Below are 26,796 nucleotides of genomic sequence, written 5' to 3'. Positions count from 1 at the left end.
CCCAAAACTGTGAGGGGTGAGCCATCCTCAGGGAAGGAACTTATCAAGGCGTCAAGCTCATTGATGAACTCTCCAAGGGAACCTGGAGGGCGATAGATGACAAGGATATTAAGCTTAAATGGGCTAGTGACTGTGACAGCATGGAATTCAAATGAGGAGATAGACAGATGGGTTAGGGGAAAAATTGAGAATGTCCACTTGGGAGAGATGAGGATTCCTGTACCACCACCCCTCTGACCAGATGCTCTCGGGGTATGCGAGAACACATGGTCAGACGAGGAGAGAGCAGTAGGAGTAGCGGTGTTTTCAGTGGTGATCCATGTTTCCGTCAGCGCCAGGAAGTCGAGGGACTGGAGGTTGGCATAGGCTGGGATGAAGTCAGCTTTGTTGGCAGCAGAACGGCAGTTCCAGAGGCTGCCTGCGACCTGGAACTCCACGTGGGTGGTGCGTGCAGGGACCACCAGATTGGAGAGGCAGCAGCCACGCGGTGTGGTGCGTTTGTGTAGCCTGTGCAGAGAGGAGAGAACAGGGATAGGCAGAGACATAGTTGACAGGCTGTAGCAAATGGCTACAAAAATGCAGAGGAGATCGGAATGAAATGGGCTAAGCATCTGGGAGTGGAGAGAGCAGGGCCTCCCTCACCAAAACTTCTACCTCGGAAACTAAAATTGTTTCACTGAACCACCCGAAGAAAAAAACTCTCCCAACTTCCGCCTTTGGAAATCAGAATTGTTGTGAACCACAGCGGTTCAATGTTTAAAGGAGTAGACTCAACCCACTTTGTTCAGCTAGCCAACTATGACTCCATAGCCAACTAGCAGACTAGCATCCAATAACAATAACACACCGTTTAGCGCCAACACTTGGTCACAACAAACCACCAATATTGTGATAACACACTAAACAGATCATTCGTGTCTGTGTCAAGTTCCTTACATGACGCAGCAATGATTAGACGTTGGCTAGCTAGGACAAGTAAATTGTGGTTAGCTACTTCAGTACAGCCAAATGGTCATGTTGGGTAGCTAGCAATGGCCACTGTGTCGACTCTGTTTGAAGAACGGCTAGCTAGCTAGCTTCGTGCTACAGCTGGCACGGCCGAGGACACTGCCAAGACACAGTAACTACCCACAACAACCCACGAAGCCTAGCTATGACGCCGTAGCCAACCTGCAAGCTAGCATCCATTAACACACAACTTAGCATCAACACCTGGCCACAACAAACTGCCAAGAGTGTGTCAGCACACCAAACAGACAATTCAAGTCCGTGTCGAGTTCCCTTCACAACGCAGCAAAAAAAATAAAAATAATAATAATAATAATAATAATAATTAAACGTTGGAACCAGCTCTCCAGCGTTGCTAATCGTTACCAATAGCTACCCGCTAGCTAGCTAGCTTCGTGCCTCAATTCTAACCCACAATTACCCACGGAAAGCTACAATAACAACAATACTAACCTACAATAAATACAATACCTAACTACAGCTAACTACCTACCTACGATCTAGTACATGGTTAAGCAAAAGTTAAACGTTGGGTAGGACTACATTACCGTTGGAGCCAGCTCTCCAGCGTTGCTAATCGTTACCAATAGCTACCCGCTAGCTAGCTAGCCTCGTGCCTCGATACTAATCCACAATTACCTATGGAAAGCTACTACAACCACAATACTAACCTACAATAAATTCAATACCTAACTACAGCTAGCTACCTACCTACGATCTAATACATGGTTAAGCAAAAGTTAAACGTTGGGTAGGAGTACATTACCGTTGGAACCAGCTCTCCAGCGTTGCTAATCGTTACCAATAGCTACCCGCTAGCTAGCTAGCCTCATGCCTCGATACTAACCCACAAATTACCCACGGAAAGCTACAATAACAACAATACTAACCTACAATACCTAACTACAGCTAACTACCTACCTACGATCTAATACATGGTTAAGCTTTACTCAACACTACATGTAGCTTACCCCTACTTACCTCCAGCCAGAGAAAAACACGTCCTCTCCCGTCAGCACACACAGCACACACAGATGCACACTCACACTTTTACAGACACTCTTATCCAGAGCAACTTACAGTTAGTGAATACATATTTTTTTTATACTGGCCCCCCGTGGGAATCGAACCCAAAACGCCATGCTCTATCAACTGAGCTACATCCCTGCCGGCCATTCCCTCCCCTACCCTGGACGACGCTGGGCCAATTGTGCGCCGCCCATGAGTCTCCCGGTCGCGGCCGGCTGCGACAGAGCCTGGATTCGAACCAGGATCTCTAGTGGCACAGTTAGCTCTGCGATGCAGTACCTTAGACCACTGCGCCACTCAGGAGACTACACACACAAACACACACAGATCCATTCAGACAAAGGTCTTAAAGCTAATGAGTGCTTTGGCAGCTCAAGCTGTGGTAAATTAACTGGTTGGCTTGATTCAACTCTCAGTAGCAACTCGTACCCGGATACGGGTTGAAAATGGCTGATTTGGACACTGGGAAGCGCCTAAATTGGAACGCAGTGGCTGGACAGTAACATGCTATACATGAGGTCAGAGGTCAGTGGCTGTACAGTAACGTGCTATACATGAGGTCAGAGGTCAGTGGCTGTACAGTAACATGCTATACATGAGGTCAGTGGCTGTACAGTAACATGCTATACATGAGGTCAGAGGTCAGTGGCTGTACAGTAACATGCTATACATGAGGTCAGTGGCTGTACAGTAACATGCTATACATGAGGTCAGTGGCTGTACAGTAACATGCTATACATGAGGTCAGAGGTCAGTGGCTGGACAGTAACATGCTATACATGAGGTCAGAGGTCAGTGGCTGTACAGTTACATGCTATACATGAGGTCAGAGGTCAGTGGCTGTACAGTAACATGCTATACATGAGGTCAGTGGCTGTACAGTAACATGCTATACATGAGGTCAGAGGTCAGTGGCTGTACAGTAACATGCTATACATGAGGTCAGTGGCTGTACAGTAACATGCTATACATGAGGTCAGAGGTCAGTGGCTGGACAGTAACATGCTATACATGACGTTGGCGCTCAGGTTCTCTGCTTTACAGCTCTGTGTGGGTTTTGACTGACAGCCGTTCTGAACTTGAGTACCCGCCAATTGGGCAACTTTTGCAAATGTTTTGTTGTCTTGAGTGAGGGGAATTCTGTAAATTAAGAGGACACAATGTATTTTGAAAGATGAGACGTTGATGTTATACAGGTAAGCCAAACACCCATTAGTCCAAATGTGCACTTCACATTGCCATATCATAAAACTCATGTCATATACAGTGTCAACGTTTATCATCACTATGTTTGATGTACAATTACAAGTTGTTATACCCTGGGTTGTCCTGAACAGAATGAGCCTGTTTGTATATTTGTATTGTTACGTAAATGTGCCACGGACCACGCATCTGAATGCACTCATGACTTCATTCTATGCCCACCAAAATTACGATCTGCTTCAGGGGAATATATTTAGTATTGTTTTATCTAAAAAAAATAAAAATAAACTATTTTTATTTTTATGAAATTCACTGAGGAGGATGCTCTTCCCCTTCCTCCTCTGAGGAGCCTCCACTTATAGGGAATAGAGTCTCATTTGGGACACACATATTAACCTAAACCTACTGACCCACTTTGAGGACTGACCCTTAATCTCATCCCTCTGGGACTTTCAGAGGGGAAATAAATGTGTTTTCCCCTTCAGCAGTGTTGCCAACTTAGTGTCATGCCCTGATCAAGAGAACTCTCGTTGGTTGGGTCAGGGTGTGAGTTTTCTGTTGAGATCTATGTTAGTGTATTTCTATGTGGTAGATCTAGTGTGTATTTCTATGTTTGGCCGGGTGTGATTCCCAATCAGAGGGCAGCTGTCGCTCGTTGTCTCTGATTGGGGATCATACTTAGGTAGCCTGGTTTCCTACCTTAGTTGTGGGATCTTGTTCCGTTTAGGCTTGTATGTGTATAGCCGGAGGACTTCACGTTACGTTGTTTCTTGTTTTGTTGTATGTTTATTGAGTAAATAAACATGTACGCTTTTCACGCTGCACCTTGGTCTGACCCGTCTCTCAACGATCGTGACAGAAGATCCCACCACAAAAGGACCAAGCAGCGTGCCGAAGAGGAGCGAATAGCTTTGTCACAGGTGGGCAAATGGTGGTCATGGGAGGAGATATTAGCTGGGAAAGGACCCTGGGCGAAGGTAGAGGCCCGGGTAGGAGAGGATCCACGACAACGCCAACGGGACCAACTGCTGAGGAAGCCCGAGAGGCAACCCCAAGAAAAAAAATTGGGGGGGCTAGAGGGGTGGTCAGGGATCGAGAGAGAAGAGCCCCAGCCACTGCACCCGGTGGGGTTCCAGTTGGAGTCCCTACGACCATGGGAACAGGAATGGGAACAGTTTTACACAGAGGAGTCGGAGGATGACGACGACGATGAGTTTCTGTTCCCTAACTCGTGGGGGCTCCCGAAGGAGTCCTCACTGGAGGAGGATTGGCGAGAGAGAGAGAAGGACTGGAGCAGTCTGAGAGAGGAGGCCACCACGTTACGGGGTGCTGTTAGCTCAGAGGGAGCAGGAGTTATCCGTTCAGAGGGAGGCGCTACAGGAGGCTCAAAGGGAGAAGGAAGTAGTGGAGGCACGGAGAGAGGAGCTGGTCAGGCAACAAAAGGAGCGTGTGTTCATTGAGGAACCTAGGTATGCGGAGATACGCACTGTGTTGCCAGTGCGCATTCACAGCCCAGTGCGTCCTGTGCCAGCGCCCCGCACGTGTCATGCGAAAGTGGGCATCCGGCCAGGACGGGTTGTGCCAGCACCCCGCACCAAACAAGTGGTGCGTGTCTCCAGTCCGGCCCGTTCCTGCTCCTCGCACCAGACCAGTGGTGCGTGTCCCCAGTCCAGCCCGGCCCGGGCCTGCTCCTCACACCAAGCCAGTTGTGCGTGTTCCCAGTCCGGCACGGCCCGTGCCCGTTCCACCGGTGCTTGGTCCAGCACCGGTCAGCTGCTCCACTCCGGAGTCAGAGCAGTCCGCTCCACCGGTGCCTAGTCCAGCTCCGGTCAGTGGCTCCACTCCGGAGCCAGAGCAGTCCGCTCCACCGGTGCCCAGTCCAGCTCCGTTCGGCGGATCCACTCCGGAGCCAGAGCAGTCCGCTCCACCGTTGCCCAGTCCAGCTCTGGTCGGCGGCTCCACTCCGGAGCCAGAGTAGTCCGCTCCACTGGCGCCCAGTCCAGCTCCGGTCAGCGGATCCACTCCGGAGCCAGAGCAGTCCGCTCCACCGGCGCCCAGTCCAGCTCCGGTCAGCGGATCCACGCCGGAGCCAGAGCAGTCCGCTCCACCGGCGCCCAGTCCAGCTCCGGTCAGCGGATCCACTCCGGAGCCAGAGCAGTCCGCTCCACCGGCGCCCAGTCCAGCTCCGGTCAGCGGATCCACTCCGGAGCCAGAGCAGTCCGCTCCACCGGTGCCCAGTCCAGCTCCAGTCAGCGGATCCATTCCGGAGCCAGAGTAGTCCGCTCCACCGGTGCCCAATCCAGCTCCGGACAGCGGCTCTACTCCAGGCCCAGATGTCAGCCCCTCTCCAGGGTCGGGGCCTCCCACACCAGGGTCCAGACAGGGCTTGGTGCATTGTGGGAGGAAGGAGAGGGGAAGCATCGCGCCGAGGTCCAGACCAGACCAGGGGCGCAACGGGGAGGCAGAGAGGGAGAGGTCGTCACGCCCGGACCCGGATCCTCCCCTAATGAGTCAGGTTGGTGCAGCCGGAGTACGCACCTTTGGGGGGGGGGGGGTACTGTCACGCCCTGATCAAGAGAACTCTCGTTGGTTGGGTCAGGGTGTGAGTTTTCTGTTGAGATCTATGTTAGTGTATTTCTATGTGGTAGATCTAGGGTGTATTACTATGTTTGGCCGGGTGTGATTCCCAATCAGAGACAGCTGTCGCTCATTGTCTCTGATTGGGGATCATACTTAGGTAGCCTGGTTGCCTACCTTAGTTGTGGGATCTTGTTCCGTTTAGGCTTGTATGTGTATAGCCAGAGGACTTCACGTTACGGTGTTTCTTGTTTTGTTGTATGTTTATTGAGTAAATAAACATGTACGCTTTTCACGCTGCACCTTGGTCTGACCCGTCTCTCAACGATCGTGACACTTAGCGACTTTGTCGCTATATTTAGCGAGTTTTCAGACCCCTCTAGCGACACGTTTTCAAAAAAGCGACTAGCGACAAATCTAGCAACTTTTTCTGGTGTTATTGGAGACTTTTGGAGACTCTGACGTGAAAGCACGTATCGTTCTTACTCTTCTCAACGAGCAGCGGGTGCTGCCGTGGGCCCCACCCCCACCCCCACCCCCAGGGCCCCCTCCGTCCCAAAGCACTCACAGGCGGCCCAGTCCTCATGCAGCAGTCCCTCCCAGCTGCAGTCAGAGCAGGAGATGTTCATCCCTCCGCGTCCAGACTGCAAATGAATCGCGCATGCGGGAAGCCGTCGCTGGCTGATCCCGCCCTGGCTGATCCCACCCTGGCTGATCCCACCCTGGCTTACATTCAGGGCGGGATGTAAATGTAAAACATTTTTTTTTTTTATATCGAGAGAAGAAAGTTCATTTGTAGTTCTAAACATATTTAGGGTGTTTTTTACTCACTTGTTGTCTTTCCCACAACGTTATTCCTCTCTCCTACAGCGTCCATCACAATTACATGCAGATGGCCAATTATGCAAATTAGGTGATGATGTCATTTAGCGACTTCTAGCGACTTTTAGGACAGCCAATAGCTACTTTCCTTACTGATGAGTTGGCAACACTGCCCTTCTGATCACACACACACACATAAGCTACATAGATAAGCAGACACCCAGTCACGTCAGCACACACCCACTTTTTCAGAGCCTCACCTGTTGCCTACAAATTAACAAGCGGTCAGGTGAGTGTCAATAGTCTATTATTTCTCACAAACATTACTCGCCATTGAGGGCAAGTCTGACTTTTACCCATTGGAAGATTCCAAACAAGGTGCGACACCTCGGTCTACAGTTATAAAATGGGTAGAGGTCTAAAACATTCCACACCAGTGACAGCCAGTCTGTCTTGGAAGATTCCAAACAAGGTGCGACACCTCGGTCTACAGTTATAAAATGGGTAGAGGTCTAAAACGTTCCACACCGGTGACAGCCAGTCTGTCTTGGAAGATTCCAAACAGGGTGGAGAAACGCTTACTACACTTGCTGTTATTAAGTGAGTACATATTTTCTGTGTCATGTTTCAGGACAGTACAGTGAGTCCGGCATTAGAATCTAACTAGTGTAGACCTAGTGTAAAAAGTTAAGCAACAGGTAGAAGATTGTAACAAGTTGAAGAAATGAAATGGGTAAAGTAAATAGGATAGACCACATCTGTTAAGTTTTTTTATGACCCCACCAAAAAAGATCAATGATAATACAAATAAAATAAACGTTTTTAAAAATATTGAAACGTTTATAAGCATCTTGATAAGGGATACAGCAAAAATGTCCCATCCAAAGATCTTCAAGTCACCACTATCAATCCGTGTCATTCATATGTGCTTTTGTGAAGAAAATACTTTCTGATTGAGACGTTCTGTTCCAATGAGAGTTCATCTGGGGTTATAAGACGTTCATTTCCTCATCACGTGATCTGGAATCACAGCAGAAAAACAGACAGCGTGCGAGACAGAGAAGTCCATATCACTCCAAAGACATGACGGTCACAGATGTCTCCCGCTGTACGATGGAAGTTATAGAAGTTGAGGAATTCTTACGGAACCCTCCGCCCGGTTTCACGGTAGAGGCTGGCTACCGATTCGTGAAAAGCGATCCTGAAAACTGCTGCGTGTTCATCGATGACTTTGAGTTATCCAGAGTAGGAAAAGTAGTCTTCCAGCACTCGCCAGGAAAGTAAGGAATATGTTAATTTAAAAAGTTAGGTTAGTCAGCCTTGAAAACATAATTCAGATGCGCATCAACTTCTCAGCAATCGACAATTCATCTAACCATTTATTTTGTTTCAGGAAAATCACAGTGCGCAATTTGGGAGATTACACTCGCTTCAGGAAGAGCCTAACCTCAAAAAAGATATATATACTGGTGTCTGCATGTGAAAGTAAACTTTCATCGACAGATAAGAAATCTCCCAAAAACCTCAAAGGTAAATTTTCACTGTTCTATCTATAATGGACCTGTGGGCTGCAGCAGACAAGGCGTAAGCCAAAACCACACGGTGCGTCTGTCTGTGTGCGCTGCGCTGTAGTCCATGGTTTTCCTAAATGACTTTTCATAACGTTACTCTTTACAGCATCAAATACCAGATTGCATAATTTAATGTATGTACAGGAGTAAATGTTATCCACCAATACATGCATAATGTATCAGGCTATCAGCAGCACATAGTTCTTAACCATGCAGTGAAACAACAGCATTTTATTGATGTATTTTTAACCTGGGCTGGCCCCTCCTATGTAGGTTATAATGAATCACTCGGTACTTCCCAAATTGTGCCTTATTCCCTATATAGTGCACTTCTTTTGACCAGGGTTCTGGTCAAAAGTATTGCACTATATAGGGAATAGGGTGCCATTTGGGATAGAACTGCGGTTTTTGACCGGTTGCAGGCGGTGCAGTGTGACTTTTAGGTCTGACTCACGGCCTAACTACAGTGCAATTGAAAAGGATTCAGACCCCTTGACTTATCCACATTTTGTTACGTTACAGCCTTATTCGAAAAATGTGTTAAATAAATAAAAATCCTCATCAATTTACACACAATACCCCATAATGACAAAGTAAAAACAAGTTTTATTACAAATAAAAAAAACTGATACCTTATTTCCAAAAGTATTCAGACCCTTTGCAATGACTCGAAATTGAGCTCAGGTGCATCCTGTTTCCATTGATCATCCTTGAGATGTTTCTACAATTTGATTGGAGTCCACCTGTCATAAATTCAATTGATTGGGCATGATTTGGAAAGGCACACACCTATCTATATAATGTCCCACAGTTGACAGTGCATGTCAGAGCAAAATCCAAGCCATGAGGTCGAAGGAATTGTCCGTAGAGCTCAGAGACAGGATTGTGTCGAGGCACAGATCTGGGGAAGGATACCAAAAAATGTCTGCAGCATTGAAGGTACCCAAGCACATGACAGCCCACTTGGAGTTTGCCAAAAGGCACCTAAAGGACTCAGACCTTGAGAAACAAGATTCTCTGTTCTGATGAAACCAAGATTGAACTCTTTGGCCTGAATGCCAAGCGTCACGTCTGGAGGAAACCTGGCGCCATCCCGACAGTGAAGCATGGTGGTGGCAGCATCATGCTGTGGGGATGTTTTTCAGCGGCAGGGACCAGTCTAGTCAGGATCGAGGTTAAGATGAACGGAGCAAAGTACAGAAAGGTCCTTGATGAAAACCTGCTCCAGAGTGCTCAGGACCTCAGACTGGGGGGTGAAGATTCCCCTTCCAACAGGACAACGACCCTAAGCACACAGCCAAGACAATGTGGTAGTGGCTTCGGGAGAAGTCTCTGAATGTCCTTGAGTGGTCCAGCCAGAGCCCGGACTTGAACCTGATCAAACATCTCTGGAGAGACCTGAAAATAGCTGTGCAGTGACACTCCCCATCTAACCTGACAGAGCTGGAGAGCATCTGCAGAGAAGTATGGGAGAAACTAGCCAAATACAGGCGTGCGAAGCTTGTAGCGTCATACCCAAGAAGACTCGAGGCTGTAATCGCTACCAAAGGTGCTTCAACAAAGTACTGAGTAAATGGTCTGAATACTTATGTAAATGGTATTCTTTTTTATTTTATTTTTGCTTTATCATTATGGGGTATTGTGTGTAGATTGAGGGGAAAAACAAACAATTTAATCCATTTTAGAATAAGGCTGTAACATAACAAAATGTGGAAAAAGTAATAGGGGTCTGAATACTTTCTGAATGCACTGTACAGAGACTCATTGCCTCTTCACTGTGGTGGATTGGTGAAAGGTTTTATTACTAACTAACACAGTGGTCATCACATGACTAACTCTCTCTCTCTCCCCAACCCCTCTCTCTCCCTCCTTCTCACTCTCCCCCTCTCTTTCTCTCTCTCTCTCTCTCCCTCTCCTTTTCTCCCTCCCGCCCAGTGCTCCAGCGGTATGTGGTGGCCATTGATGGCCGTAACGCTCTGATCAAGTGGGAGATGGAGAGAGGCCTGGACAGGACTATCTCCTCTGTGGCTGGGGAGAGCTACAGGGTCGATGTGAGTTTGTCATTTTCCTGTTATAAAAATAACATTTTAATAAGAGTGTGATTCTTGGATAACACGCTTATTTTCTTTATGCAACCACCTCTCAAGATGATGACATTGAAAATAGCATTTTCATATTTCTTATATTTTAATGTAAAGTTAAAATACATTTTTCCCTCTGCTTTTTGGTTTTCAGATTGACCTGGGTGATGCATTGCGTGGCTGGGCAGGTGAGAGTTTCTGTCTCCTAGGCGACAGAGAGAAGGTCACGCCCGTGTGGAGGGATACCTGCTTCACCCTGAAATATTACTCTGATGCCCTCTTCGACTTCCCACACTGGCTCGGCTTCAGTAAACGCCATTTCAAGGTAAAATACAATGAATGAATAAGGCCTATTTATTTATTAATGGATCTGGAACTGTCCTGTTAGCTTATTGATGTATATTAAAGCAATAAGGCCAGAGGGGGTGTGGTAAATGGCCAATATACCACGGCTAAGGGCTGTTCTTATGCATGACGCAACTCGGAGTGCCTGGATACAGCCCTTAGCCGTGGTATATTGGCCATATACCACAAACCCCAGAGGTGCCTTATTGCTATTATAAACTGGTTACCAACATAATTAGAGCAGTAAAAATAAATGTTTTGTCATACCTGTGATATACCACGGCTTTCAGCCAATCAGCATTCAGGGCTCGAACCACCCAGTTTATAATCTCTACCACAGACCGTTTACTGCTGAATAATCTGTTTCTCTGAATCTTGCTTGTGGCCATCAAAGGGTGTGTCCCAATAATATCTCTGTCCTCCTGAAGTGTGCAGTCGTTCACTACTTCCCACAAATCTAAAAGCATTGAAATATAGTGGAAACTCCCACCAGCCCATGGCAGTGAAATATAGTGGAAACTCCCACCAGCCCATGGCAGTGAAATATAGTGGAAACTCCCACCAGCCCATGGCAGTGAAATATAGTGGAAACTCCCACCAGCCCATGGCAGTGAAATATAGTGGAAACTCTCACCAGCCCATGGCAGTGAAATATGGTGGAAACTCCCACCAGCCCATGGCTCCGTCATTTTCTTTCAAATCAGTGAAGGGAAGTGAACAGTTCCACTCTGGGAGGAAGGAGATGATTGGGCCATACCTAGGGTGTCCACTCTGGGAGGAAGGATATGATTGGGCCATAGCTAGGGTGTCCACTCAGAGGAAGGGAACCAACACATGTTTATTTACTTTGTGATTTCTTCCCTGTAGATCTCCTACCATGGAATATGAGACCTTAGCAATAATCAATAATAGCTATTTGATGGGCAAGAAGACTGGACATAGGCCAAAGATGAGCTATTATATTGACAAGATAGCCGAGTGACCGCTCAAACAATGCAAATACATGTCTTCAATGCTTGAAGGCAAGTGAGGTCAGGAGGGACCATTCTAGCCAATGAGAGGGCAGATACACGTGTGAACAACAGGCACAACCAAGTTGCCGGAATGCCACCTGCATCCATTTATATCAGTACATTTGTAACAGTCTAAAAATTACAAACTTCTATTTGAATCAAATTAGCCCCATGTAATTCAACACTCTCTCATAGACCTCCATACAAAAATGGTCTTATCTCACACGGATATATTTTGGGCGGAGTAAATCCTCTCGCTTCGCCTCTTCCCCTCAACCTAGGCCCATGTTTCAGCGGACAGCGACTCCTGTTAGTTGAAGTGAGACGCTGTCTGCTATGCAGGATTCCACCACTGGGAGGATCTGTTTATCAGCAGACTGGATCATCTCGTTTAGTGTAGGACATGGGATGGTCAGTTTAATGCTGCTGCTTTGATTTGAGAATTGACCCCTCTGCTGCACTGTTATGTTAATGGGAAGACTGAGTAAGCTAGTCGGCATGAAACTATTGTAAGAATAGCCCAAAAGACTTACAATAAGTTGTTTTAAGAAGTTCATATATATACAGCGCCTTCAGAAAGTATTCACTCCCCTTGACTTTTCCCACATGTTGTTGTGTTACAGCCTGAATTTTTGTAAATTGATAAAATAGAGATTATTTTTGTTACTGGCCTACACACAATACACCATAATGACAAAGTGGAATAATGTTTTCCCCCCCCAAAAAAAATTAATGAATAAAAAATGAGTCGGTAAGTATTCAACCCCTTATGGCAAGCCAAAATAAATGTCCTTAACAAGTCACATAATAAGTTGCATGGACTCACTGTGTGCAATAATAGTATTTAACATGATCTTTGAATGACTACTTAATCTCTGTACCCACACATACAATGATCTGTAAGGTCCCTCAGTCGAGCAGTGAATTTCAAACACAGATTTAACCACAAAGACCAGGGACGTTTTCCAATGCCTCGCAAAGAAGGGCACCGATTGGTAGATGGCACAGGCGGCTGGTGGTACCTTAATTGGGAGGACATGCTCTTAGTAATGGCTGGAACGGAATTAATGGAATGGTATTGAAAACATCAAACACATGGTTTCCATGTGTTTAATGCCATTCCATTCACTCCATTCCAACCATTATTATGAGCCGTCCTCCCCTCAGCAGCCTCCTGTGGTAGATAGGTAAAAAATTAAAAAAGAAGACATTGAATATTCCCTTTGAGCATGGGGAAGTTATTAATTACACTTTGGATGATGTATCGATACACCCAGTCACTACAAAGATACAGGCGTCCTTCCTAACTCAGTTGCCCAAGAGGAAGGAAACCGCTCAGGAATGGTGACTTTAAAACAGTTACAGAGATGAATGGCTTTGATAGGAGAAAACTGAGAATTGATCAACAACATTGTAGTAACTCAACAACACTAACCTAATTGACAGAGTGAGAAGAAGGAAGCCTGTACAGAATACAAATATTCCAAAACATGCATCCTGTTTGCAACAAGGCACTAAAGTAATACTGCAAAAACTGTGGCAAAGCAATTAACTTTTTGTCCTGAATACAAAGTGTTATGTTTGGGGCAAATCCAATGTAACACATTACTGAGTACCACTCTCCATATTTTCAAGCATAGTGGTGGCTGCATCATGTTATGGGTATGCTTGTAATCGTTATGGACTAGGGAGTTTTTCAGGATAAAAGATAAACGGAATGGAGCTAAGCACAGGCAAAATCCTAGAGGAAAACCTGGTTCAGTCTGCTTTCGACCAGACCGATGAATTCATCTTTCAGCACGACAACCTAAAACACAAGGCCAAATCTAAACTGGAGTTGCTTACCAAGAAGACCGTGAATGTTCCTGAGTGGCCGAGTTACAGTTTTGACTTAGATCTGCTTGAAAATCTATGGCAAGACTTGAAAATGGCTGTCTAGCAATGACAAACAACCAATTTGTCCAAGCTTGTAGAATTTTGCAAATAATAACAGGCAAATGTTGCACAATCCAGGTGTGGAAAGCTCTTAGAGGCTTACCCAGAAACACTCACAACTGTAATTAATCGCTGTCAAAGGTGCTTCCACAAAGTATTGACTCAAGGGTACTTCTGTATTTCATTTTCAATACATTTGCAAACATTTGTAAAAACATGTTTTCACTTTATCATTATGGGGTATTGTGTGTAGATGGGTGAGAAAAACATATTTAATCCATTTTGAATTCAGGCTGTAATACAAGAAAATATATGCTCTTTATGTAAATGTTGAGATGCTGTATGCTCTTTATGTGGATGCTGAATGCTCTTAATGTAGATGTGGAGATGCTGTATGCTCTTTATGTGGATGCTGAATGCTCTTAATGTAGATGTGGAGATGCTGTATGCTCTTAATGTAGATGTGGAGATGCTGTATGCTCTTAATGTAAATGTGGAGATGCTGTATGCTCTTAATGTAAATGTGGAGATGCTGTATGCTCTTATTATTATTATTATTAATGTAGATGTGGATGCTGTATGCTCTTAATGTAAATGTGGAGATGCTGTATGCTCTTAATGTAAATGTGGAGATGCTGTATGCTCTTAATGTAAATGTGGAGATGCTGTATGCTCTTAATGTAAATGTGGAGATGCTGTATGCTCTTAATGTGGATGCTGTATGCTCTTAATGTAGATGTGGAGATGCTGTATGCTCTTAATGTAGATGTGGAGATGCTGTATGCTCTTTAGATGAAGGGTCACCTTGGACTGACTTTAGAAACTGTTCAAATTACATTTAGAGGGGTAGTTGTGGCTGCTGTGGCATATCAAAACATTTTATTAATTTTCAATGGAATTCAAAATTATGCTCTGTAGTTTTGATTGTTTTTGTGTGTTTCTATTTCCAGACTCAAATAAAAGTATTTTTTAGAAAAATAAAACATGAAATTATTGAGCACAGAAGCGGATAATTGCACCACATTGAATTACACATCACATCACACACTTCCTACCCTTGCACTGTGCGAATACACACATGCACGCACACACAAAGACAATACATAGAGGTCCTACGGCAGTGACTATAAAGTCTAACACAGACAATACATAGACTTTATAGTCACTGCCGAAGTAGGTCTAACACACAGACAATACATAGACTTTATAGTCACTGCCGAAGTAGGTCTAACACACAGACAATACATAGACTTTATAGTCACTGCCGAAGTAGGTCTAACACACAGACAATACATAGACTTTATAGTCACTGCCGAAGTAGGTCTAACACACAGACAGGTTCAGGGAATGAGGAGGAGAGCGGAGGCTGCGTTGGTGATCATTTCCGTGGTGTCTTTATAGTCGTTGCCGAAGTAACGCACCAGCAGGAAGTTGAAGATACCCACAATGCACATCAGGATGAGGAAGGCCAGGACGCGTTTCCCAAACAGGTACCCTGGAGTGCTGTCAGACAGAAACACAGTCAGTCACACACACACACACACACACACACACATACACATACACATACACACACACACACACACACACACATACACATACACACACACACACACACACACAAAACAACAGTCAGTCAGTCACACACACACACACAAAACAACAGTCAGTCAGTTACACATACTTCACACACACAGGTACACACACACCCTCTCACCTTTGAGATGTCTGACCCATGTACCCGACAAAGTACTTCTGCCTGGCCACCAGGTAGATGAGCCCTGCGAAGGCAGCAGGAGCTGAACACACCAAGATCACAGACATAGTGTTAGTTGGGGAATCATACTAGGTGAAAATAGAGACTTGGGAATTGTCACGTGATGTACGGCATCTGTGTGATGATTTACCTTGGTTAAGACACAGCCCAGCACACCACATCACTGCTAGGAAGGTCGGGTAGGAATCCATACAGTTACGACTGGGGGAGACAGACAAGAGAAACACATGATGAAAACCCTAGTTAGGCCTAGATTCAATCAGATCGAGGGTTAACCGGCGATAGCAGACACCCGCATGGCGGGTGAATACAAAACACACAAACACAAACTTACAGTGAATACAAACACACACTGAGACTCGACTCATATGAAGTGTTAGGGCTCTATTCAATCCGTATCTCGGAAATTCAGCATTACAGCGTGATTGACATGTAAAGGCAATGTTCCCCTGTTAACGGTGAGACTGCATTCACGGTTAAAGCTGCATATGTCGGCTCAATCGGAATTACCTTTGAAGTTCTATAGCGGAATCTGTAACGCTTCAGTTTTACAGATTGAATAGAGACCTTTTTTCATTTTTTCTTTATTACTTTCCAATCCCACCACCCCTTCCCTAATTGGAGTAAACTAGTGAACAACAACGCTTAGGCCTCTACTTCCAGCTTATACATACTATATACATTTTATGGACACAGTCAATTTGACAATAATTCTATATTGTTTGTTTTTTCTCCTGAACTTCCTCTACCCTGAACTTCTCCGATCATTTTCATGATGTCCATCCGGTTTGCTTCTATATACCATATCTTTCTAACTGTGCTCTTTCACAAAAGCTCTCAACCTATAACCTACAGTGGGGAGAACAAGTATTTGATACACTGCCGATTTTGCAGGTTTTCCTACTTACAAAGCATGTAGAGGTCTGCAATTTTTATCATAGGTACACTTCAACTGTGAGAAACGGAATCTAAAACAAAAATCCAGAAAATCACATTGTATGATTTTTAAGTAATTAATTTGCATTTTATTGCATGACATAAGTATTTGATACATCAGAAAAGCAGAACTTAATATTTGGTACAGAAACCTTTGTTTGTAATTACAGAGATCATACGTTTCCTGTAGGTCTTGACCTGGTTTGCACACACTGCAGCAGGGATTTTGGCCAACTCCTCCATACAGACCTTCTCCAGATCCTTCAGGTTTCGGGGCTGTCGCTGGGCAATACGGACTTTCAGCTCCCTCCAAAGATTTTCTATTGGGTTCAGGTCTGGAGACTGGCTAGGCCACTCCAGGACCTTGAGATGCTTCTTACGGAGCCACTCCTTAGTTGCCCTGGCTGTGTGTTTCGGGTCGTTGTCATGCTGGAAGACCCAGCCACGACCCATCTTCAATGCTCTTACTGAGGGAAGGAGGTTGTTGCCCAAGATCTCGCGATACATGGCCCCATCCATCCTCCCCTCAATACGGTGCAGTCGTCCTGTCCCCTTTGCAGAAAAGTATCCCCAAAGAATGATGTTTCCACCTCCATGCTTCACGGTTGGGATGGTGTTCTTGGGGTTGTACTCATCCTTCTTCTTCCTCCAAACACAGCGAGTGGAGTTTAGACCAAAAAGCTATATTTTTTTCTCATCAGACCACATGACCTTCTCCCATTCCTCCTCTGGATCATCCAGATGGTCATTGGCAAACTTCAGACGGGCCTGGACATGCGCTGGCTTGAGCAGGGGGACCTTGCGTGCGCTGCAGGATTTTAATCCATGACGGCGTAGTGTGTTACTAATGGTTTTCTTTGAGACTGTGGTCCCAGCTCTCTTCAGGTCATTGACCAGGTCCTGCCGTGTAGTTCTGGGCTGATCCCCCACCTTCCTCATGATCATTGATGCCCCACGAAGTGAGATCTTGCATGGAGCCCCAGACCGAGGGTGATTGACCGTCATCTTGAACTTCTTCCATTTGCTAATAATTGCGCCAACAGTTGTTGCCTTCTCACTAAGCTGCTTGCCTATTGTCCTGTAGCCCATCCCAGCCTTGTGCAGGTCTATAATTTTATCCCTGATGTCCTTACACAGCTCTCTGGTCTTGGCCATTGCGGAGAGGTTGGAGTCTGTTTGATTGAGTGTGTGGACAGGTGTCTTTAATACAGGTAACGAGTTCAAACAGGTGCAGTTAATACAGGTAATGAGTGGAGAACAGGAGAGCTTCTTAAAGAAAAACTAACAGGTCTGTGAGAGCCGGAATTCTTACTGGTTGGTAGGTGATCAAATACTTATGTCATGCAATAAAATGCAAATTAATTACTTAAAAATCATACAATGTGATTTTCTGGATTTTTGTTTTAGATTCCGTCTCTCACAGTTGAAGTGTACCTATGATAAAAATTACAGACCTCTACATGTTTGTAAGTAGGAAAACCTGCAAAATCTGCAGTGTATCAAATACTTGTTCTCCCCACTGTATATACTGATTATGGACACAGTATGCTTTACATTAGTTATCTTCTTGTTAATAGTTGTTGTTATTAGTCCCATCCTTCAGCTCCATTCAACACCTCCCATCTCTTAACACCATTCATATTGGATTTCTATTTGCCATATATTTTTCAACTGTACTGTGATGTTTCACAAAAGTTCTGAACCCTTCTATTTTCATTGTTACTACAGATTGTAAATTGAAAATAAACATTTTTGCTAAAAGTATTATTATATTATTGATCGATTGACTTATGACTTTTCAGATCACCCAGTAGTGCTATTGAATAGAGCCCTTACAATATCTATTGCACATATTCTGTGGTTAGTAAAGGACTCTCTCTGTAGTGTGTCAGTAAAGGAACGTTGATGAAATGTGATGACAACATCCTCAGCCCCTCTCACACTAAGAAGGAGGGGTGGAGGGAGGGTGGGGTGTTAGAAAAATATATTTAATGTGTGACTCAACGCAGCCACACAGCAACTTCCTGAACTTATCCATCAAGAAACTCTTGTTTTTGTTGCAAAATGTTTTACTTTGTGTGTTTGAGTGAGTGTGTTTCTTCACACATGATAATAATATGCCATTTAGCAGACACTTTTATCCAAAGCGACTTACAGTCATGCGTGCATACATTTTTTGTGTATGGGTGGTCCCGGGGATCGAACCCACTACCTTGGCGTTACAAGCGCCGTGCTCTACCGGCTGAGTTAGCCTAACCACCGTTAACTTAAGTCCTCTCTTCAGAGTAGTTTCAAGTTGTATTAGTCGTATGTACGGGACACACATGGTATACACCGTCCAACTAAACGCTTCCTTGCAGCTTCCTTCTGGACAATGCAACAACAATAAGAAATAATGAAAGATGAGAATAGCAACATAAAGTAAATGTCTCAGTAGAACAGAAGAAACATTTCAGCAGAAGTATAATAGAGGAAGGCACAATCTACAGTCCAATATTTACACGTGTTTTGGGGAAGGGGGGGAGGGGGAGGGGGAGGGGTTTATAAAACTGAGCAGTATAATATAAGTGGTCCTCTGTAGCTCAGCTGGTAGAGCACGGCGCTTGTAACGCCAAGGTAGTGGGTTCGATCCCTGGGACCACCCATAAAATAAAAAATTTATGCACGCATGACTGTAAGTCGCTTTGGATAAAAGCGTCTGCTAAATGGTATATTATAAGTGTAGTAGCAGCAGTTGTGATATGAGTGTGTGCTAAGGTGCAGAGTAGAGAAAGGATGTGGGTCCACTGTTTCCTTTTTTTAGTACAGGAAGTACATCAGTGCAATAACGATGGCCTCCAATTAAAGACATTGAAACAACAGTTCTGATCCTCTGTTCCTTCATGTGTCTGTCTTCATCTACGTTATTCGTCTTTTATACCTGAACTTTTAAAGGAAAGGAGACAAGAAGAGGAAGCCACTTCAAACTATTGAGATGCACCCTATGGGCCGATTTCCTGGTCTGAGATTAAGCCAAGTCCTGGAATACAAAGCACTTACAATGGGGCTGTTTCCGTTGAGTATGCTTTTTAGTCCAAGACTTAACATCTGTACAGGAAACCGTCCCAGTCTGACCTCCCCTACAGCCCCAGTCTGACCTCCCCTACAGCCCCAATCTAACCTCCCCTACAGGCACAGGGCAGTTCCACACAGTAAGCAGAATCTAACCTCCCCTAAAGCCACCAGGGCAGTTCCACACAGTAAGCAGAAAGAACTACACCTGATGTGTTTTTTATGGAACTCTGTGATGGTTATAATGTCAGGAGAGACGGCTGCCTCCCAAATGGCACCCTACACCCTACTCCCTACACCCTACTCCCTACACCCTACTCCCTACACCCTACACCCTACTCCCTACACCCTACACCCTACTCCCTACACCCTACTCCCTACACCCTACTCCCTACACCCTACACCCTACTCCCTACTCCCTTCACCCTACTCCCTACACCCTACTCCCTACACCCTACACCCTACTCCCTACTCCCTACACCCTACTTCCTACACCCTACTCCCTACACCCTACACCCTACTCCCTACTCCCTTCACCCTACTCCCTACACCCTACTTCCTACACCCTACTTCCTACACCCTACTCCCTACACCCTACTCCCTTCACCCTACTCCCTACACCCTACTTCCTACACCCTACACCCTACTCCCTACTCCCTACACCCTACTCCCTACACCCTACTTCCAACTCCCTTCACCCTACACCCTACTCCCTACACCCTACTTCCTACACCCTACACCCTACTTCCTACTTCCTACACCCTACTCCCTGCACCCTACATATGACACTACAGTTGACCAGGGTCGGGCACTATGGGCCCTGGTCAACAGTTCCGCACTATAAATAGAAAATAGGGTGGCTATAACCTGGTCTGGTTGGAGTTTGAGGAAACTCCATGGGATGGTTACTAATGTTAGGAGAGATGGAAATCAGATGGAAAAGTCGACTACTCAGATGGAAGAGAAAGGAGACATGGGATATGCAAAACCCTTATCACACAGCCAACAAAACCAATGTGTACAGAAACACGCAGTCTTGTGTGGGTTGTGGCTTGGCTATTATTAGGTTATGGCTTGGTACATGGGGGTAGTAGCGTTCATGTACATGTAATAAGCAGTAAAGAACATTGGGAAATAATGTCAAACTGGAACAACAGTTCAACACGGTTCAAATGGAACGTCCTTGTTTGGGTTATGGCTTAGTTAATATTCTAAATACACAGGGAAAGAATATAACTGTACATATAACAGTGTGTGTGTGTGTGTGTGTGTGTGTGTGTGTGTGTGTGTGTGTGTGCATGTGTGAAAGTCACTTACTTGGCGCAAGACACTCTCTCAAAAGCAGAAGTTTTGGTGTTTTGCACTTTACCTTCCTTCTCTACTTTTGTTGCAAAGAAAGCTGTAAATAACACAACAGATACATCACCAACAGTCAGAAATGTATTTCATCATCGATCAGAGAAGCTAAGGAAAATACTTGATTTTCAAGTGATATACCGTAATTTAAAAGCTAGGCATGGTATTCAATTCAAAGCATCAACCGAAAGATTAAATGATAAAAAACATTTTACAGTATGAAAAACAAAGAACATGTCACCACTACTAATGCCTATTAGTCTTAATAAATCACATAGTAAGCTACTTTACAATGCGAGGAAATCCTCCTCGGGTCTCCATTTATAAAGGTATTATTTATCTCAATGGTGGGACTTCCTGGTTCAAATAAAATATATATTTTAATCGATATTACGTTTATAGTCACTCAGCTGAGATAGGGCCGGTTTCCCAGACACAGATAAAGCCTAGTCCTGGACTAAAATCGCCATTGAAAGTGTTTTTTATTCCAGGATTAGGTTTAATATATGTCTGGGAAAAAGACCAATAAAGTGTATTTATTCTCTCACTGACAATGACAATGCAAGTAACTTCGCCACAGTTGTCTTTTTGGCCAGGTCTCCTTTCTATAAATATATTATTCATGTGAATGGGACATCCTAGTTGAAATAAAATAATACATGTAGTAAAATAAAATTTTTGATAATAATAACCATAATAATTGATATAAAGTGTATTAATTGTCTTACCATTCTGCAGGACGCTAATGAGAGTGACGATGACCAAGAGAAAGATGTGTTCCACCACTATGGATACCATGACTACTCAGAACGGAGGGATGGAGGGAGATAACAACAGGGAGGACAGGATGATTGAATATAAGGAGAGGAGGAGGGGGGACAACAGTTATAACTCTCTCTCTCTCTCTGTGTCTGTCGCACACACACACTATCTCTCTATCTCTGTCCTGCACTTCCTCTATTTGTTTTACGCAAATGATTTTTCAGACAATATTTCCTTACTAGTGTGTGTGTGTGACAGGGCCTACCAACGGAGCTCCCTCACCCTTCCGTCATGGTTACGTCACTGTTATTGCCTTTGCTTAGTACATTGAAAACGCCATTGACGAACTAAGAATGTAGACTCCCATATGGTCTAGCGGTTAGGATTCCTGGTTTTCACCCAGGCGGCCCGGGTTCGACTCCCGGTATGGGAATGAGTGTTTTTGTTAGTAGTCTTCCCACCAATAAATCACTATCATAGGCGATTCAATTTACTTACATATTTTTACAATGATGCTTGCATGCATGACTTTCCAATTGGCGAGGAGTTTTCTGCGCGCGGAGAACAGCCAATACATAAACCTAGCTAGAATTGACATGTTCTACATGTTTCATATTTATGAGAATGTATGTCAATAAATTTAACAAAACATTGATTCCTCCAACTGATAAAATACTGTGTTTTAAAATAATGTACATACTGTAGCTAGTAGAACCAGAGAAGTTAGAGAACGCGAGACACCCCACTCTGGTCTACTTATTTCCCCCGCCCCGAGGAGGGGGTGCCCCAGAACGAGATATCTCACAGGCAAAAAGATTCTGGTCGGGGCGGATGGGGCGAGCGGTTGGCGGGGCGGATGGGGCGAGCGGTTGGCGGGGCGGATGGGGCGAGCGGTTGGCGGGGCGGATGGGGCGAGCGGTTGGCGGGGCGGATGGGGCGAGCGGTTGGGGACAATAAGTAGACCAGAGCGAGCGAGCGAGCTCTCGCGTGAGTATGCCAGATATTCTGGAGGAACCGTGAGCTCACGCGGGAAAAGCATACTCACGCGAAAGAGGAAACGCCCAATTACACAGACAGGATCCTTGACAAAAAAATAAATAATTGTAAACTATCTTTGGTAGAATATTGAAAGACCGACGTTGGGGTAAATGGACATGCTCTTTCAAATATGTTCCACTAGGTGGCGCATTAGCACTATCGAAGAGCCTGACATGGCGAAGGAAAGAATACTAGTTAAATTGCATTACCAGTAAATATGTGGTTGTGGAACTACTTACCAATCTATGTATATTCAGTAGTTAACACATTTTATCACCCTGTAGTGAGACCACAACTACAAAGCTACATCACCACATTTTCATATCCTTCCATTCATTTTAGTGGAGTGAACTGCGTATACTTTCCTGCAGGTTACTCCTGATTCTTAGCCTGGGTGCCACTACCAGTCTGTTGTGCCATCATGACACAGGAGTTGTCGTGATAGCACATACAGTGCATTCGGAAAGTATTCAGACTCCTTGACTTTTTCCACATTTTGTTACGTTACAGCCTTCATTTCTAAAATTGATTAAATAAAGACAATTCCTCAATCTACATACAATACCCAATAACGACAAAGCAAAAGCCGTTTTTTTGAAATTTTTGCTAATTTATAAAAAATAAACATATATATATATATATACACACATACATACATACATATAGCTCTCTTTGTGCCAGACTAGGTTCAAATGCCTTCCGTTTCTTTTTTATCTGTATATGTTATGTTTTATTTTTTATTTCACCTTTATTTAACCAGGTAAGCCAGTTGAGAACAAGTTCTCATTTACAACTGCGACCTGGCCAAGATAAAGCAAAGCAGTGCGATAAAAACAACAACACAGAGTTACATATGGAGTAAAAAAAACATAAGGTCATAAAATACAACAGAAAATATTTATACAGTGTGTGCCAATGTAGCAAGTTATGGAGGTAAGGCAATAAATAGGCTATAGTGCAAAATAATTACAATTAGTATTAACACTGGAATGCTAGATGTGCAAGAGATTATGTGCAAATAGAGATACTGGGGTGCAAAATAGCAAAATAAATAACAATATAGGGATGAGGTAGTTGGGTGGGCTAATTTCAGATGGGCTGTGTACATGTGCAGTGATCGGTAAGGTGCTCTGACAACTGATGCTTAAAGTTAGTGAGGGAGATAAGAGTCTCCAGCTTCAGAGATTTTTGCAATTCGTTCCAGTCATTGGCAGCAGAGAACTGGAAGGAATGGCAGCCAAAGGAGGTGTTGGCTTTGGGAATGACCAGTGAGATATACCTGCTGGAGCGCAGACTACGGGTTGGTGCTGCTATGGTGACCAATGAGCTAAGATAAGGCGGGGATTTGCCTAGCAGTGATTTATAGATGTCCTGGAGCCAGTGGGTTTGACGACGAACATGTAGTGAGGACCAGCCAACAAGAGCGTACAGGTCACAGTGGTGGGTAGTGTATGGGGCTTTGGAGACAAAACGGATGGCACTGTGATAGACTACATCCAATTTGCTGAGTAGAGTGTTGGAGGCTATTTTGTAAATGACATCGCCGAAGTCAAGGATCGGTAGGATAGTCAGTTTTACGAGGGCATGTTTGGCAGCATGTGTGAAGGAGGCTTTGTTGCGAAATAGGAAGCCGATTCTAGATTTAACTTTGGATTGGAGATTCTTAATGTGAGTCTGGAAGGCGAGTTTACAGTCTAACCAGACACCTAGGTATTTGTAGTTGTCCACATACTCTAGGTCAGACCCGTCGAGAGTGGTGATTCTAGTCGGGTGGGCGGGTGCCAGCAGCGTTCGATTGAAGAGCATGCATTTAGTTTTACTAGTGTTTAAGAGCAGTTGGAGGCTACTGAAGGAGTGTTGTATGGCATTGAAGCTCATTTGGAGGTTTGTTAACACAGTGTCCAATGAAGGGCCAGATGTATACAAAATGGTGTCGTCTGCATAGAGGTGGATCTGAGAGTCACCAGCAGCAAGAGCGACATCATTGATATACACAGAGAAAAGAGTCGGCCCAAGAATTGAACCCTGTGGCACCCCAATAGAGACTGCCATAGGTCCAGACAACAGGCCCTCCGATTTCACACATTGAACTCTATCTGAGAAGTAGTTGGTGAACCAGGCGAGGCAGTCATTTGAGAAACCAAGGCTATTTAGTCTGCCAATAAGAATGCGGTGGTTGACAGAGTCGAAAGCCTTGGCCAGGTCGATGAAGACGGCTGCACAGTACTGTCTATTATCGATCGCGGTTATAATATCGTTTAGGACCTTGAGCGTGGCTGAAGTGCACCCATGACCAGCTCGGAAACCGGATTGCATAGCGGAGAAGGTACGGTGGGATTCGAAATGGTTGGTGATCTGTTTGTTAACTTGGCTTTCAAATACTTTCGAAAGGCAGGGCAGGATGGATATAGGTCTGTAACAGTTTGGATCTAGAGTGTCACCCCCTTTGAAGAGGGGGATGACCGCGGCAGCTTTCCAATCTCTGGGGATCTCAGACGTTACGAAAGAGAGGTTGAACAGGCTAGTAATAGGGGTTGCGACAATTTCGGCGGCTAGTTTTAGAAAGAAAGGGTCCAGATTGTCTAGCCCAGCTGATTTTTAGGGGTCCAGATTTTGCAGCTCTTTCAGAACATCAGCTGTCTGAATTTGTGTGAAGGAGAAGCAGGGGGGGGCATGGGCAAGTTGCAGCGGAGGGTGCAGAGCTGGTGGCCGGGGTAGTGGTAGCCAGGTGGAAAGCATGGCCAGCCGTAGCAAAATGCTTGTTGAAATTCTCCATTATTGTAGATTTATCGGTGGTGATAGTGTTTCCTAGCCTCAGTGCAGGGGGCAGCTGGGAGGAAGTGCTCTTATTCTCCATGGACTTTACAGTGTCCCAAAACTTTTTGGAGTTATTTGCATCCTGTAGCACTTTCTGTTTGAAAAAGTTAGCCTTTGCTTTCCTGACTGCTTGTGTATATTGGTTCCTAACTTCCCTGAAAAGTTGCATATCGCAGGGGCTATTTGATGCTAATGCAGTACGCCACAATGTTTTTGTGCTGGTCAAGGGCAGTCAAGTCTGAGGAGAACCAGGGGCTATATCTGTTCTTAGTTCTGTATTTTTTGAATGGGGCATGTTTATTTAAGATTGAGAGGAAATTACTTTTAAAGAACAACCAGACATCCTCTACTGACGGAATGAGATCTATATCCATCCAGGATACCTGGGCCAGGTCAATTAGGAAGGCCTGCTCGCTAAAGTGTTTTAGGGAGCGTTTGACAGTGATGAGGGGTGGTCGTTTGACCGCGGACCCGTTACGGACGCAGGCAATAAGGCAGTGATCGCTGAGATCCTGGTTGAAGACAGCGGAGATGTATTTAGAGGGTAAGTTAGTCAGGATGATATCTATGAGGGTACCCATGTTTACGGATTTAGGGTTGTACCTGGTAGGTTCGTTGATCATTTGTGTGAGATTGAGGGCATCTAGTTTGGATTGTAGGATGGCCGGGGTGTTAAGCATATCCCAATTTAGGTCACCAAGCAGTACGAACTCTGAGGATAAATGGGGGGCAATCAATTCACATATGGTATCCATGTATGTCTGTATATTATTTTACTGCACTAGGGAGATTGTTTGGAGAACCTTATTTACTATTATATATTGATTTTTACAATTGTTTCACTATTTATGCAATGCGCAATGCAGAGAACACCGGAAGAAGAACAATCATCATTTAATTACCACAGTGAATTATTGTAATGTTTGTTTATGCGTCAATTAATCCCATAAACGGTGGGTTGCCAATTGGCGATTTGACACGAAAATAAAATGTCATTCATTCGATATACCTTATTTACATAAGTATTCAGACCCTTTGCTATGAGACTCTAAATTGAGCTCAGGTGCATCCTGTTTCCATTGATCATCCTTGACATGTTTCTACAATTTGGTTGGAGTCCACCTGTGGTAAATACAATTGATTGGACATGATTTGGAAAGGCACACAACTGTCTATATAAGGTCCCACAGTCGACAGTGCATGTCAGAGCAAAAACCAAGCCATGAGGTAGAAAGGAATTGTCCGTAGAGCTCAGAGACAGGATTGTGTCGAGGCACAGATCTGGGGAATGGAAACAAAACATGTCTGCAGCATTGAAGGTCCCCAAGAACACAGTGGCCTCCATTCAAAAATAGAAAAAGTTTGGAACCACCAAGACTCTTCCTAGATCTGGCCACCCGGCCAAACTGAGCAATTGGGGGAGAAGGGCCTTGGTCAGGGAGGTCACCAAGAACCCGATTGTCACTCTGACAGAG

General features: G+C 44.7%; 2 protein-coding genes across 2 annotated transcripts; one reads left to right on the top strand and one right to left on the bottom strand.

Moving 5' to 3' along the window:
• Nucleotides 1-7,673: 7,673 nt before the first annotated feature.
• Nucleotides 7,674-12,838, top strand: LOC311100331 (mesenteric estrogen-dependent adipogenesis protein-like). The gene is made up of 5 exons (XM_084141217.1): nt 7,674-7,919; nt 8,033-8,169; nt 10,146-10,261; nt 10,446-10,616; nt 11,504-12,838. The coding sequence occupies exons 1-5, from the start codon at nt 7,723-7,725 to the stop codon at nt 11,522-11,524; spliced, it is 642 nt and encodes a 213-aa protein (XP_083997343.1). The 5' UTR covers nt 7,674-7,722; the 3' UTR covers nt 11,525-12,838.
• Nucleotides 12,839-13,741: 903 nt separating this feature from the next.
• On the bottom strand, nt 13,742-21,652 carry LOC311100332 (arachidonate 5-lipoxygenase-activating protein-like). Its single transcript, XM_084141218.1, has 5 exons — nt 21,433-21,652; nt 20,666-20,747; nt 15,492-15,562; nt 15,302-15,383; nt 13,742-15,087 (listed from the first exon to the last, which is right to left on the bottom strand). Exons 1-5 carry the CDS (start codon nt 21,500-21,502, stop codon nt 14,925-14,927), a joined length of 468 nt encoding a protein of 155 aa, XP_083997344.1. The 5' UTR covers nt 21,503-21,652; the 3' UTR covers nt 13,742-14,924.
• Between the last annotated feature and the right edge of the window lie 5,144 nt (nt 21,653-26,796).

This window comes from Coregonus lavaretus, assembly GCF_964263955.1.
Source record: "Coregonus lavaretus genome assembly, chromosome: 24".
NCBI lineage: Eukaryota > Metazoa > Chordata > Actinopteri > Salmoniformes > Salmonidae > Coregonus > Coregonus lavaretus.
The sequence above is the reverse complement of the archived record's forward strand: the minus strand, read 5'-3'. Positions and strand labels throughout refer to the sequence as shown.